The sequence below is a fragment of the Periplaneta americana genome, chromosome 11, assembly GCF_040183065.1.
Source record: "Periplaneta americana isolate PAMFEO1 chromosome 11, P.americana_PAMFEO1_priV1, whole genome shotgun sequence".
In the NCBI taxonomy this organism is placed as follows: domain Eukaryota; kingdom Metazoa; phylum Arthropoda; class Insecta; order Blattodea; family Blattidae; genus Periplaneta; species Periplaneta americana.
The window spans coordinates 74,588,314-74,604,903 of record NC_091127.1 but is presented as its reverse complement, the minus strand read 5'-3'; the positions used below and the strand labels follow the sequence as shown (position 1 = coordinate 74,604,903).

At 34.0% G+C, this 16,590-nt stretch overlaps 1 protein-coding gene across 5 annotated transcripts in view; it reads left to right on the top strand.

The window, feature by feature from the left end:
* The window catches only part of poe (E3 ubiquitin-protein ligase-like protein poe), a 214,135-nt gene that overhangs the window by 67,144 nt on the left and 130,401 nt on the right, over positions 1-16,590 (top strand). For 4 of the 5 annotated variants that reach the window (XM_069839627.1, XM_069839626.1, XM_069839629.1 and 1 more), the window contains exons 29-35: positions 366-584; positions 1,424-1,622; positions 4,968-5,170; positions 8,904-9,063; positions 9,199-9,380; positions 10,787-11,032; positions 14,894-15,028. In XM_069839627.1, coding sequence (XP_069695728.1) covers positions 366-584; positions 1,424-1,622; positions 4,968-5,170; positions 8,904-9,063; positions 9,199-9,380; positions 10,787-11,032; positions 14,894-15,028 — 1,344 coding nt within the window. The remainder of the gene's footprint in view (positions 1-365; positions 585-1,423; positions 1,623-4,967; positions 5,171-8,903; positions 9,064-9,198; positions 9,381-10,786; positions 11,033-14,893; positions 15,029-16,590) is intronic. The other variant, XM_069839628.1, reaches the window with a different exon arrangement.

The window sequence follows — 16,590 nt, the reverse complement described above, 5'->3', positions numbered from 1 at the left end:
TGAAATTTCGAAGCATATTAGGTAAAGACACTGAAGTAATAATTACTAAGCTGTTAGTTTACCTAAATTTGTTAAGGGCTGAAAATAAAATTCATTATTGATCCATTTAAGAGATATTGGTTTGTAGCACTTATTTGAGTGACCTAGGTATAATTTATTCATTCAGAATTTCAAAACTTAATCATATGTCACATGGCTTTCGTACACTTCGTCTCATCAAAGATATACTATGTATACTCAGTATTGAGAAACATTCTTGCCATTTCACAGCACAACATTCTTGCAAGTGGTCTTTCGCGTAATTAGTGAATTTTTATTTAAATAAGTGGAGAGAATCTTAACCTGAATTTAGTTCGTGATTTCAGGATGAAGACAGTCTTTGTAATAAACTCTGCACTTTCACAATAACCCAGAGAGAGTTCATGAATCAACACTGGTACCACTGCCACACTTGCAAAATGGTAGATGGTGTTGGTGTATGCACAGTGTGTGCCCGTGTGTGTCACAGAGGACATGATATCACTTATGCTAAATATGGAAACTTCTTCTGTGATTGTGGAGCCAAAGATGATGGAACTTGTCAGGTAGGTAAATATTTAGTCTTCTGGTCTGTCTCCATTTGGTTATATAAACGTCATACAATCTTGTACGTGTCAATTTATTGATGTTACTATTGAATTAGGAATATAATTTTGTTTAGAAGTAATTGTTAATAATACAGAAGACTGACTAAGATCATTTTCAATTCTGTATCAAGTAGGTTAATTGGTTGGTGAATTGATTTTGTCATTGATTGATTGATTCCAATACATTCAGATAATATCAACCAAGAACATTGTTAGTATTGCAATGTTGAATTTCATTTCTCAGTTGGGAACATTTGAAATATAGTTGTTTAGATACCGAAAGACGTAGGAATTAATTGATAAACTATCTGCTCTAAAAATAAGTACCAACCAATATTAAGTAGATAAGTTCACCCTGAACCAAATGGCTAGTGTCAGTATGCTGGAGACATGGATTCAAATCTCAGTGAACCCATGTGAAATTCATGGTAGATAAAGACATTTTTAAAGCAGATTTACTCTGGGATCTTCTTTCATCACTTAGCATTCCGTCATTTCTTCATTGATCATCATCATAGTTATATAACTGTATGAGGAGCAAACTTTCAAAACCTGACGTGTCCATTTGTTTGCTCCTCATATAATCACTCTTTCTGTAAAGAAAATTCATCTTCACATATTGCACTGCAGGCATTGTTTCAGATGGCAAAGTGATCCACAGTTTTGATGCCTCATAAGCCTAAAGAAGGGAATGCATGGTTTATTGATGTTCATGTGAATACTTATGCCATTGGGAGAGAGAGGAAGAAATATTAAAGAAGATTGTGTGATACATTATTACAATAATTTATGTACAGGCTTTAGTAAAACGTAGTCCACAGTCAAGCGAACAGCATATCACTCAAGCATTGTCTACCAGTACACCAGGCACATTTGGTATGGAGCAGATGCTTCCAAGCTCTTTGAGACGTCGGCCCTCATCTCCAGTCAATATTGATGCAAGCGAAAGAGGTACACGAGACCGGCAACGACTTGCAAATTTGGCCAAACAACTAGGCAAGTATTTTCATAAGAATTTTTTATGAAGTTTATTTTCTTTCATTTCTAGAACTGTCTCTCAAATGTTGTCTTTTCTTTCTTTCTTTCTTTCTATAATTCATCTAGGTTAGCTTCCTCATTATAAATTATTCTACAGGGTGATCCGTTTGGGTATGGATAAAATAAAAACACCGTAATATATTTACTACTGAACTTTATTTGTTAAAACTTCGTGCATACAACACTGAAAGATGGGAGATTCCTCAGAGCTTAACATGACCCCCATTGCGCACTCTGCACAACTCATAACGGTGATGCAATTAAGCCCATGTCTGTTGTAACATAAGAGGGGTGATTTGTTGAAAAGCTTGAGTAATTTTTACTCTCAGATCATCAATGTTCCTGGGTTTCTGTGAATAGACAATGTCTTTAACAAAACCCCACACGAAGAAGTCAGGAGGGGTTAGATCTGGGAAGTTTGGAGGCCAAGCCAAGAGATAGCTGCTTCTCATACTGGGTTTTGCCTGCGACCTCCTGCATGTTTTTTTTTTTAACACAGAACCTGTTTCTACAAATGTTCGATACCACAACATTATGGAATCATCTTTAGTTACATTACGCAAACCATACTCACGTCGAAATTCCCTTTGAACTCTTTTAACACTCTCAAATTTAGCATACCAAAGAACACATTGTGCCCGCTGTTGATTTGTAGCACCTAGCCATTTTAATCATCTATGATTTTCATTCATCCTTTCAAATTATGCATTATTGATTGTATATATATCAGGGTTGAGAAAAACCCGGGTATTTAAAAAAAGACCCAACCCAGTGGGTTTTACTGGGTTTTTATGGGTTTCTTTGGGTTTTTCTCTAATGGGTATTAAATAGTTCAATTTCGTGACTAAGTGATTCAGAACACCAACATATTCTAAGAACTACTTCATGAGCAAAAAGTGGTAAATTAAATAAGCAAAGATTGGTAAATTATTATTAAATATTCTTAAGTTGGCAGCCTGCCCTTCCACTATCTTGCTAATATGTTAGATCCAAGATTCAGAGGGGCAAGAATAACTGCAGATCAAGAGGAAAGTGCAGAAAATTGGCTCACAGAGATTCATCCAGAGTGGGTGACAAGTGTTATGTCTTTTAGGATTGCTGATTCTGATTATTTTCCTGCTACTATGTTTTCTAACGCAGTTGTACAACAGTTCAGTCCAAAAAATGGTGGAAAATAATGGAATTGAAAACAACAAAAAAGGGGAACTTGCCAACAGGATTTATTAGCTTTGTGAAAAGTTTAATTTCTTGCCCTGCCAGCACTGCATCCATTGAGAGAATCTTCTCCACCTATGGGCTTGTTTGGTCAAAGTTAAGAAATAAGTTAGGAGAGGAAAAAGCTGAGAAATTAGTGAAGATCTACAGATTTCTACATGTTAAGAAGGACTGAATTGTGATGTAGTTAATATTAATACCATTCTACAATAAAACACCGTGTTGATGAAAGTAATTTTTCCTTTATAATGAAACATTACCTAATTAATAACTTCTGCTGACAAATTGTTATAATAAATAAATATGATGCATCTTTTTGTAATATTTTGTATGTTGATTAAATTACGAGAAATAAATATATGGGTTTTTTTGGGTTTTGTGTTGGGTTTTATTGAAGGGGTTTTTTTTTTTAAAAAACCCATATGGTTTTTTTGGGTCGGGTTAAATTACAACAACCCTGATATATATATATGGAAACTCCCATCTTTTAATCATAATATAACCACTATACTTTATTCTAGTCAAGATAGTTTTAAATGTAAGCTTTTACTGTAATTGATTTTAGATGATACTTATATTTGTACCTGAAGATGCCCCATTAGGGGCGAAAACGTTTGTATCAAGATTAAATAGGATGTAACACATCTATATATTTTTTCTCATATGTTTTTATTTCATATGTAATACAATGCTTAAGCCATATTGACTGAATAATAATTAATCATATTTTGATATTTGTTATTAACACGAGGCTTAGCTGAACATTTTCCATCATGAATTGTAAATTATAATATAACCAGCAAGAAATTTTTCCTGCTATCATAATAACTTTATGTTTCTTCTTGCAAGCTGATTCTGATAATCAAAAGTTTTGTACCCATCTCAATATGGTATTACGAGCAGAAACGGCTCGTGGTGGCCAACATGAAATTGGAGACGAAAGGCACTCTGGGTTTTCACAACTGAATCACCATTCATGAAAAATGTCTCAATAATAAAAGCACGATGCTCCGAGCTCTATACTTCCATGATTATACAAAATGGCATCAAAAATGCTAACAAACAACAGTCGATCAATATCCATAATTCCTCATGTTGCCCAGTAAATGACCTTCTAAAACCGTCTGATTCCTTTGCTGCACCCTGTATTTAATTTTCATTAATTGTTGTCCTAACAATGATGGTGGAAGATTAAAATTCAAACAGCCCTCATAACTTAATTTACACTTTGAATTTCGGTTTTGATATTATGTCTTCATTTAAGCCTTTCTAGTACCCTTTCTCCCCAATTTTGACAAAAGAATTGTAAGAATTGTTAATTGATGATTTTATATATCTGTTTTCAGAATCTGTTATCTTTACCGAAGTATTGAAACTAATTAAACACTCTGACTAGCTGTAATTGCTTCTTAGTACAACTAAATTTAACTAATGATCTCAGGATTTTGAAGTGAATTTACATATGTTTAGCAATCTGCAATACTAAGTAGTTTTTATTAATATTGACAAGAAAAAAGAGAAATATATATTTTAAACAATTTGCGTAAGTTTTTCTCATTCTTATTGTGAGTGAGTTGATCACAGAGTTGTCTTCTCAATCTGAATTTTTCTTCAAATTGTTCATTAGACATTCTCTATTACATATCGTCATTTAGAATTCTATTACTCTTGTCTTTAACAATTTTATTAGTTTTTATTTTTATAGCATGTTTTATTTATTCTGTAATTTCAATGTTTCACTGATACTTTGTAACCATGCATAGTTTCCATATTCACAGTGTTTTTGTTTGAGTCCTGAAAGAGTCCTCTACCTGTTGGATCTTTTATGTTTAATCATATATTTTTATAGTAAGCATAATACAGAATAGAATATGCAAACCTTCGAAATCTCGAACAGCAGTACTAAGAAAATGAAACATGCAAGTAGTTTCAAAATATTGAAGAAATTAAATTTGCACACGTAATTGCAGAACTCAATATTTCATCATTCTATTTCTTTGACATGCTATGTAAAGAAGTGATAGATTTATGATGTTAAAACTTCTTACACATGTATATGCTGTTAACAAAAGTCTTTGTTCTCTACAGAGAGTTCGAGAGAGATTCTGATGAGCCACATCTCCAACAGTTCAGTGGTGGCATCACTTTTGGATTTAGTAAAAATATTAATGCCTGCAGTTGAGACATCATGCAAGAGGCACAGTCCTGTCGGATGTCACCAGAGGGCACAAACTGCTCTGCGTCAGTTACACACACTGGAGAAACATTTTGAGAATACAGACCAGCTTATGGTGTGTAAATAATGTATATTTTGCATGTAATTTTATTTTTATTGACCTGGAAAATACTCTAGTTAAAGTTCTAAGTTTTCTGCTGGAAGTACTTTTCTTTCTTTTTTCTTTTTGCCTCTAGATTTACATTAGTACACTATTACTTTTCTTTGTAATCTACATATATTTTGAGGAAATGCTTATTCCAAACAGCAAATGAATTGATAATTGATAATCACTAGTTAAATATTATATTCGTTCTTCAAAGTGCTTTCGATTCATATTTTTTTTCTCTTCAAAAGTTTAAATATAATGTATCGTAAACTGTTGATTAATATATGCAAATAGAAAATGTATTCAGTGTTATATCTACATGCACAGGAAAAGAAAAAAGACCTTTTTGCAGTGCATAGTTTTTATACTTGAATGCAGAATTCTAAATTTATAAACATATATGTTCATTTTGCGACAGTTAATTTCTTTATCATGTTTCCAATGATATTTATTTTTGTAGTTTTTCTTGGACAGTCATTCAAATGGCATACACAAAAGAAATCCTTTACTATGTTTCCATGTAGAAAGATAAACTTTTTGTTTTCTGCATTGCACACAGAAGGCATTTTTTGTAATCTGAAAAATTAGATGTTCAACTTTATGTATTATTGTGCAGTTAATATAGATGTTTACTATTATTCCGCACAAAATTTACATGGAATGTAAGAAATTAAAGTTCTCTATTTACATCTTCCACGCATATCTTGGTCATCTTCTTCATCATTGGCATCATCGAGTGCAGCATCCATCATCTGGTCAACATCTTGCACTTCACAAATATTTATTTATTTATTCTAATGGCAGGTACACTTTGTGGTGACATTGACCCAAAAAGCAATAAAAAGAAGAAAGAGCACTGAAAACAATGCACAATATTAACTACACTAGATACAATAAAAGTTGGAAGTGGAACAAGCAGAAATATACTCATTATTGGCCCATGAGCATTCTCTCTTCCCAGTACCAGTCACTTTCTGTTGTCCTATTTAAGACTGGGCAGAGTTGGATGTGATCTCTGTTCATTACTTCTTTAAGCCCACAAAATTTGCAGGCTTGCTCTGGTAGAATTCCCATACAATGAAGGTATTCTGCCAGACAATCATGGCCAGTATGGAGGCAGAATATGGCCACTGCTTCTTTTCTCGGCCAATCAGGAGTGGAGAGAATGCTGCTGGCCCACTGTTTAGATGTCCTGTTGTATAGCTTTTCGAGATGGATGTATTTAGAGGCTTGGCGGACATGTATTTTGATGGTATACTATATTAATACTGTCATCACAAACAACATAGTCTTCAAATTTCACTCTCTTAAGTTAAATGGATTCCTAGTCATGTCCCTTCTGATTACTAAGAGTGAAGACATTGTCATCATGATTGCAGCTGCCTTGAACAACAAAACCACATTTCCTAAAGCAGTTCTGGATGGTTGGAGCAATTATATTATCTACATCAAGTCTTTGCAATGTATTGCATTGCCATAATGATGCTTGAACTCAGCTTAGATGGCATCTTCAAGCATTTCATCATCTATCCAAGCAACAGTCTTCCTTACCATCTTCTTTCTGTAGTGACACTTGAATGCTTTGATTTTACCCAGACCCAAAGTTTGTAGCAAGCTGGTACAATTTGGTGGGAAGAATATTACTTTAACATTTCTAAGGGCAGCAGACTGGTCAATGAAGAGAAGAATTTTTCTATTCTTAGCACCCATGTGACAATCCAGTTGATGTAGATATTCTTCAAATATTGTCATTGTCACCCAGGAGAACTTGTTAGCCTTATTTGGTTGGCAACGTTTTAATTTCCTTAAAGCAGCATGGCTTGTTATATTTCCCTATGCCCAATGGATGTAATTTATCATAACTATCTGCATTGCAAGCAAGCGAAACAGTCACTTTTTACTTCGACTTTTTCCCTCCATCGCACGGTTCATCTATGTAGGTCAGGGTCTTATTTGTTTGCAGATTAAAAGATAAGCCAGTGTGATCTGTGTTATAAATATCCTTAAGGTCATAACCTTCAACCTGCTTTTGGAATTGACTCTTTCATTCTTCTACTATTTTGAGGTTCACACTATCACTTCTCTTGAAAGAGTCTGGTGGACGAGATTATGACATTTCTTAAAATGATCAGTCCAACTGTTAGATACTTTAAAATTATTTATTTTAAGTCTGGCAGCGATGTATAATGCTCTCTCTTTTAAATGAATGCTATCGATTGAAGCATTTGCCATTTGAGCTTTTTAAACCATGTCGAAAGTGCACTCTCGAGTTCTTCTAGTTGCGATGTTTTTAATGACTTCCTTTCCTTGGTAAATAACCACAACTTGCGAAACTCTTCTCAGTTTCAGCACGACTTTTCACAATTGTATTTTGCATTGACATGGATTAATTAAGTCTTGCTGCTAAATAAATGCAATTACCAATATGGGCATGAACTTTAGCGAGAATATTAGTTTTCTCCACTATTGAGAATACTTCGCACTTTTCGCTGGATTTGCAGCCATTACAGTATACACTTTGACTTGACTGCAAGCACTATAACAGTATTTAATGTCAGTACAAGAGTTTCTTTTCTCTATTTACAACAGCAATTCTATGACAAACGAACAGAGGAGTTAATGGTAGCATCTCGCATCTAACATGACATCACCTGCACATTGCATGTGGTCATACTACAGTTTGTGGGAAGTGGCATTTTACATTATTGCCAAATTCTGTGCAAAGTCGAGGTTAATGTGTCGCAAGGCACAGAAATTCCCACGTGAAGCTGAGGAAAACGTAAAATCTAGAAAATCTTTGTATTGTTGTTATAGACAGTAAGTTGGGATTAAAAAATTTATGACGTAAAATACGGGAAAATGTAAAATTGGAGGGTGCAAAATAGAAGTTTCACTGTATTTTGGTTTGTAATGAGATTCTATTTATTTTATGTATTTAAGAAGTAACAAACAGTAATGAAAGCAAATTGTTTGAGGGAAATTTTTAAAACATCATGCTATTATGGACATTTATATGGCAAAATATAGATATTAAAGACTTGTTCCATATTTATAGAGCTATTGTTGAATGAAAGATATTGTACAATATAAAAATTTGGGGTAATGATTTATCTAGACAGTTCATTGATAGAATTGAATCAGGAATTTGCAAAAGGAACTAAGTCCGAAAAAGTAAATTTTAAGAAAACAACAAAAAACCTTTTTGTATGGATCTGGATGTATGACATTCCAAGCATGTTGATACACAATTTAAATGTGTACATTCTATAGAACTTGGTTCCTTTTAATGCTGAAATCCAAGAAGAGTGTATGGAGAGCCAGAAACGGGTATAAACTCAATCTGCAGAAGATAGGGACTTGGTCTCTTTTGCAAATTCCTGATTCAATTAGATTAAAGAAATATTTAGGAATCCCTTGGAATGATCCTAACCTACCTGCTAGATTTGAAATTGGGGTTGATAGTATCATGGGTACAGACCCAGAAACAAAATTTGGGCGACCTGAATTTTCCAAGTTTCAATTATAAGTTACTGCGCATACTCAGTAACCATGGGTCTCTATAATACTAGTAACAAAAATTAAATTTTTAGAACATCTGTTGACAAAAGACGTTTGGAATTTCTTGAGACCACTAATTTGAAATCCAATTGAATTAGATCTTAAATAGTTATAGGTGAAACATAAATATAATTTGTTACAGGTTCCCACACTAGGATCACAAGAAGGTGCATTTGAAAACGTTCGCATGAATTACTCAGGCGATCAAGGCCAGACAATAAGACAGTTACTTTCAGCTCACATGATACGCAGAGTTGCTATGTGTTGCTTGTCTTCTCCACATGGAAAGAGGCAGCACCTTGGTAAGGACCAAATTTTTTAAATGAGATGTATGAAATTATAGAACGTATGAAACTTGAATAATTTAATTAAAACTGTTGACAATTGTGGAATGCTATATTTACTGTCAAAATTGTTTAATGATTTTTTTTATGCAGCAGTGTCTCACGAAAAAGGGAAGATCACAGTTCTGCAACTGAGTGCTCTGTTGAAGCAAGCTGACTCATCCAAACGGAAACTGACTTTAACTAGACTGGCCTCTGCACCAATTCCTTTCACAGTGTTGTCCATAACTGGAAATCAATGGAATGAAGATTTTCTGGCTGTCTGTGGCCTTAAGGTGATTTCTGTAATCATTGTCTCTTGTTTTGTTACAACAGAGGAGTCGAAATTATAGTCTTAACATTTAATTAGTGCACATTTTCTTGCCATTCTTTCATCAACTCAGGCAGGAATTAATCTCTAACATGTAAAAATATAGTTTAGAATAAAAGAATTGAATAAAATTTAACTGGAGAGAAGTAACGTTAGTTTAACAGTGAATACTTTAGCCATTTTATACTAATTTTACATAGAATGGTGTAACTAAACAAACATGAACAAACTGGAATCAGTTTCAGAAATTTATCCACAATCCACATTTATGCTACTAATTAATTTATATTTTTGTAGGCTTGATGAATTATGTTCTTGGTTTTCTCTTTTTCTGGCTTATAAAATCTTAATAGAAGGTTTCTCACCCAGTTCATAAGCTTTCTAAAAGTACAATGCTTCTTCAGCAAGCCCATCACAATTCTCAAGTATGTCCTTTTGAGGACCAAAATCACCTTACATGTGAAGAATCCTATGTATGTTTTGAAGTACAGTAGAATCCCTCTTATCCGGCACCAAAGGGACCAGGCTAGTTCCAGATACGAGATTATGCTGAATAATTGAATAAATACTGATATGTACAAACAAAAGTTCGTGTTTCTTGGTGCCAAATGTTGAAACTGCAGCCATGGGAAGCTTATTTCTCTATCACTTGCTCATAACTGAATAAACATAAAAATTGAGTAGATTTTCCTTATTAAAACACATCACACAACACACATAATATATTAATTCCAGTTTCGAATATTCATTGAAAATTAACATAACTAAATAAACACATCACACAACACACATAGTACACTAATTTTAGGTTGGATATTCACTGAAAATGAAAGTTCATGTGAACTTTCTAATGTGGTAACACTGACGCCCCAAACATAACTAAATGGGCATTAAAAACTGTGTGGATTTTCTTTATTAGAACACATCATACAATACAAATAATACACTAATTTTAGGTTCGAATATTCACTGAAAACGAAAGCGAATATTCACTGATAACGAAAGTTCATGCTAACTTCCTAATGTGGCAATACTGATGTCTACTGATGTTCTGAACATAATTAAATAAACATAAAAACTGTGTGGATTTTCTTTATTAAAATATATCACACAAAAATAATACACTAATTTTAGGTTCAAATATTCACTGAAAATAATGTTCGTGCAACCTTCCTAATGTGGCAAAACTGACAGCCTAGATTGTGACAGTGTAGCAGATTTAATTTTTTTTTTTGGCCCAGTCAAAAGTGCCGTTGTTTTGGTATTGCCGGTTATTTGGGTGCCTGTTACGAGGGATTTTACTGTAAACATGTTACAAATTGTACTTTTTATATTGTGGGCATAGTTTTTACTTGAATGCTTTTCAAACAGGACTGCCATGTGTTAACGTTCAGCAGCAGTGGCTCAGTGGCAGATCATTTGGTTCTACACCCACAATTGGAGACAGGCAACTTTATCATTCGTGCCCTGTGGCTTCCAGGCTCACAAACACAGCTTGCACTCGTGACAGCAGACTTTGTGAAGATCTATGATTTGAGTCATGATGCACTAAGTCCACAGTACTTCTTCTTGGTGCCCAGTGGCAAGATTCGGGACTGCACTTTTGTGTGTACTGAGGTAGGTGTATTGGATGTATACTGATAACTCCAGATAAAGTCAACAAAGATATTGGACTTTACTAGTCTGACATTATGATAAATTTCTAGACAGATTTTGTTACCTCTGATATTAGCATGATTAGTGCTGATATTGATTAGCAGAGTAAATTTTGATGTAGACGAAGAAATGAAAAGTTAATTCTGTCGAAAGAGCCTTCTCATTCAGATATATGGTTCTTCTTCTCTTCTTCTGCCTGACAAGTGTTAGGCCACAAGGCCTGTTACGGTCTCACATAAAATTTTCATGTCATCTCTTAGCAGGATGACCCACAGATTTTTGGCCATGTGGTACATAATTATAAATTGCCTTTGGGAGTCTACTATTACTCATTCTTTCCAAATGATGTTTCCAATTAGACTGATATTGAACATTGTAATCTAAAACTGGTTGAGTTTTTAGTTCTTTTAAAATTTCACAATTTCTTTTCAGATCCCATTTAGTATAGCCCGCTGTTCTTCGCATGAATCACATTTCACAAGCCGTTATTCTGCTTTTATCTGCTTTCTTTAGTGTCCATGCTTCGCTGCCATAGCTGAGCTGGTTCTTTATATCATAAATCTATGACCTGTGACCTTTCAGCTTTACAAAGAAATTTTATTGTCTTTGAGTTTGAACCTCTGATCCTCTTATATAATTGCAAACATTTGTAACCACACATTCACTAAGAATGACACAAAGTCAAGTGTTCGAAATTTAGTTTCAAATTCACCCATTGTTGCAATAGGCACTTCGCAAATAGACCAGTGCAGTGGTGTCCAGAAGTTTGTGATGTTCTATTCAAGTGCCTAGGCACAGCATCATTTTAAGACCTAGTCGTTATTTGTATCTTGCATCCTTTAAAATTAGCAACATTGTTTGGATTTTTTCGAAATTTTTTGGTTTTGCCTAAATCTGCCTATCTAAAAATCTGAAGAAAGTTTATTGTAACATTATTTGAGGCTTGTAAGTTGTCAGAAGAGAGTACAGTCCGACAAATAATGAGACTGATTTTATTGCACAAAGTAGAAACAAGACAATTGAATAGTACATGTATTTTATTCGAAGTACATTCCTTCTAAATTGATACGAGTGATACGATCGAGCAATATCTGGAATGATCTTTGCAATTTTTTTTTAATGCCTCGAAGAGTCGATGTCACAGTCCTTTTGATGTCTCCAACATCGTCAAAGACTCTCCCTTTCAATGGTAACTTCAGTTTTAGAAAAAGGAAATAGTTGCAGAGGGACAAATTTGATGAGTAGGGTGAATGATGGAGCACACACACTTATTTTCGGCCAAAAATTCCTGTATAGCTATTGCACAGTGAACTGATGCATTGTCATGAAGCAGGAACCAACTGCTTCGTGTTGAGTACTCAAGCCGCATGTGGCGAATTGTTTCCCATTCTCACAGTCACACAATGATCTTAACTCATTCTCTGAATTTTGCGATGAGATCCTCGTTATGCACTGAAATGGACACCCAGGCCTTGCTCCATCTTCTGTTGTTTCCACACCATTTTTAAATGGCTCAGACCACCTGAATATCTGTGCACGAGATACTCTTGTCGCATCAGTTGCACAGTCTCAGTCGAATTTTTGCCGAGCTTAAAACAGAATTTAACGTTTGCTCCATGCCACTAATGTGGCAACAGTATCCTGTTACCAATGGTGCTCTAGTTCCCGTCATGCTTAGCGTGCAGCAATACAATTTTGCCAGATTGTTGGCATTTCTCTTTTCCTTAAATAAAATCAGTCTCATTATTTAATTGTCGGACTGTGTATCTTTTTCATTTAAATAATCAGAACTATTTGGATATGTAGATACAAGTAACAGTGAAAAACTTCATGTTGTTAATATTAGTTTTCATTTCATTTATTGTATTGCATAGATCTTACATTAGCATTAAAGCTTTAAGATGTGGAACAAGTCAAGAGTTGCACAATTTTTTGGCGATATGAAGTGCGTAATTCCCCTTCACCTCAATATTCTGCATTTTCTTTTAGCATTTTCTTGTAAAAGAAACGTGTTTATATTATAGTCTTCCCCAGATACTGAAGCAGGTAATTCCTTCTCCACAAGGCCGCATTTTTTCACACCCACTGTTCACACAGCTATTGTAAACACCCTCAACCTCAATGCCGAGATCATTGTAAAACTAGACAGCTTTGTGTCTGTTATTCTTTGTGTAACTATGTTGAAGTGCGTAAGTGAAATTTAGAATGGAAAAATATCTGTTTCTGAAGGTGTTAAGTGAGAAATAATAGTACTACATAAAGACTGGAAAAGTCTTCACAAAATTCCTGCTACTTTGAAAGATAACAGGACATGTATGAGGAATACAATTAATATGTAAAGAAAAGAAAAGTGTGACAGATAAGCCCTGGAAAGCATGTCCATGTGCTGCTGTTGCAAAAACAGACTGAGCAATTATTAGAGCAGCCAAAGAAAATAGAAAAGACAGTGCTCGAGATTCAAAAAGTAGTACCAAATATCGTAGAGTATCCAGACACATTGTAAGTCAACAACTTCTTGAGATGGCAGTAAGGAAACCTCAATTAACGACCAGATGTCATTGTACAGAAACTATCTTGGACTGGAGAAATGAGATACAGTGTTACTTTCCAATGTATCATTTCAGCTCTTCTCAAATTGGCCTTAAAGATACATTGCCAGTAATAGGAACAATACAAACCTGAATGCTTGGCTTCCAGTGTCTAAAAGGAAGTTGAATTGATCATTGTGTGAGATTGCTCGACTTCCAAGGGACTGCAAACTTTGCTTCTTTCATGGCAGTATGAACTAGCAAAAATATACATATTCATGTAGCACTATATGCTGTTTTTAAACAACAAGCTACTGGGATGACGAGGGTTTGGTGTTACCAGCAAGACAATACTCCATCATAAATGAAGACATAACATTCAGTGGTTTTGTCAAAATTATATCTGTAAGATCTCTGGATCCCAGTTGATAGAAAGTGCATGGGACAGGTTGAAACTTACGGTGCAATCCAAACTAAAGTAGATTTAGCTGAATTAAAAAATAACTAGCTGCAGCTTAGATTCAATTAAGAAAATGCGGATTATTGTAGGAAACTAATGGATTCCATGCCTGCCAGGATGAGAGCATACTACGAAGCCAACTAAATATTAAGGGACAAAAACTGAAAAATTTAATAGAATTGATCATTTCTGTGTTCAAAATTTCAGTGTTTTTATTCAGTAGCTTGTGTATTTCGTTTTATTAGATTTTTCCCCCATTGATTTCAGCAAAAAAGTGAATTGTAAATAACATTTTTAACATTGACTATATAACCTAATATGTTTAATTCTTAATGGATGATTGATTGTGAGTAAAAATGTATAAAATAAAAACATAATAATTGCCATACCTTCTAATACAATACAGTGATTAGATGAAGATTTTGAAAATGTTATATCTTCAAATCAGTGATATTCTTTGTACAGTAAAAATATGTTCAACTCTTAATACATAGATTTTGCAAAAAAAAAAAAAAAAAAAAAGTTTTAAACTTTTGTTCACTACTGTATTGTAGCATTATCTGGTTGAAACACACTATTTTTCAAGAAAAAATCAACAATGCAGTTTGCATCAGCATATGGAATGAATTAGGTGAGTTGTATCATGCTGCCTGGGATTTTATATAACACTTAAAATAATTTCATTTCGTATATTGTTTGATAAGTTGAACAAATGAAATCAGTGTGTGTAAAAAGATAAGTTGCTCTTTTTTTTAGGAACAACATTAATACATTTTTAATATTTGTATACTATATATTTGTGTTATGAATATGAAACTTATTTTCTTTTCACAGGATGGTAGCTCGCACATGTTACTCATGTCTTCAGCTGGTCACATCTATAGTCAGGCTATGGACGAAGAAAGCTCAGCAAAGCATGGTCCCTTCTATGTTACTAATACACTTGAAGTGTACCACTCAGAAATAAAGGTAATAGTTATAATTTTAAAATTTAGTGTAGATAATAAAAGTTAAACGTCATTTTAATGTTCCCGTTTTTAAGAAATTTCTTTTTTTAGATAATGATTTCAAAAGTCCCAGGAAAACAACTACAACTAATGCAATTGCTCCCACTTTTAAGGAATGTATTTGAATGGATTTACAAATACACAACCTGTTTCAGCAAAATTCTGATCCTGTTCCCAACTTTTGTGATTGATTTCTGTACAAGGTATGGTCGCACCAATATGGCATTTTCAGCAGCACATTGCAATTGATAGTATGCATCAATACCTTAATAGAAATTAAGCTTGTAGAAATGTTATTGCGTGTCTGTATATGGATATTATAAATTTAATTACAGTATTTAAAACATTGTTTTTCTGATTTTGTGAAAATATTATACATATTGACATCTTGGAGCAACAGTAACAAATATAAATGACACTTGGGAGGAAATTAAACTCAGAATAAATATGGGAAATGCCTGTTATTATTCGGTTGAGAAGCTTTTATCATCCAATCTGCTCTCAAAACAGCTGAAAGTTAGAATTTATAAACCAGTTATATTATCAGTTGTTCTTTAGTAGTACATAGTCTTTTTGTACCATGCAGATACATTTACACTGAATTTGAATTATCTGTTCTTTTGTATTTCAAATACAATATCTGGATTATTTTTTAAATGAGATCAGATTTAGTAGTTTGATCATAAAAAAAAAAATTCGAACAATAAAAGCTAAGAATATTTCAAAACATGGTTTGATCCTGAGCGGTTTTATGAGATTTGTTTACTTCATTGTTGTTGTTGTTTTCTAATGCCAGGCACTTGACAATAAAGTCATTTGACCTCTCGCACTCCAATATTTTTCAAAGATATTATCATGACCAGCCACTGAATCACAGATTTTGAGGTGTTCCGAATCCATTTCTTGGTTTTGAGTTGCACAATGGGCAGTTAGGGGACTGATATATTCCAATTCTATGCAGGTGTTTGGCCAAACAATCATGGGCTGTTGCCAATCTAAATGCAGCTACAGACGATTTTCGTTGTAAATCGGGAATTAACTGTGGATTTTGATGCAGAGAGTTCCATTTTTTCCCTTGGGATTGAGTTATAAAATTTTGTTTGTTGAAGTCTAAGTATGTAGATTTAATAAATCTCTTCACAGAGTAATACGTAGATTTAGTAATAGTTTACTTCATTGTACAAGGCTCCTACAAAAGACCTTTCAGTTTCGAACACATGTAATTTGTGTTCTATGAATCTGAGGTGCATGAAAATAGTACCAATGAAAAGAGAAACTCAAAGTTTAGTTCCTTACCTTAAAGATGTACAATGTGTCCCCCCTTGGTACCACGGCACACATCAAGCCTATAGTCAAGTTCCACGTAGGTACCTCAAAATCTGTGCTTCATTGGCTGGTCATGATAATATCTTTGAAAAATATTGGAGTGCAAATGACTTTATTGTCAAACGCCTGGCATTAGAAAACAACAACAGTTCCACGTAGGTACGCGGATTTTCCGACCCCCAGATTCTGAGGTTATGT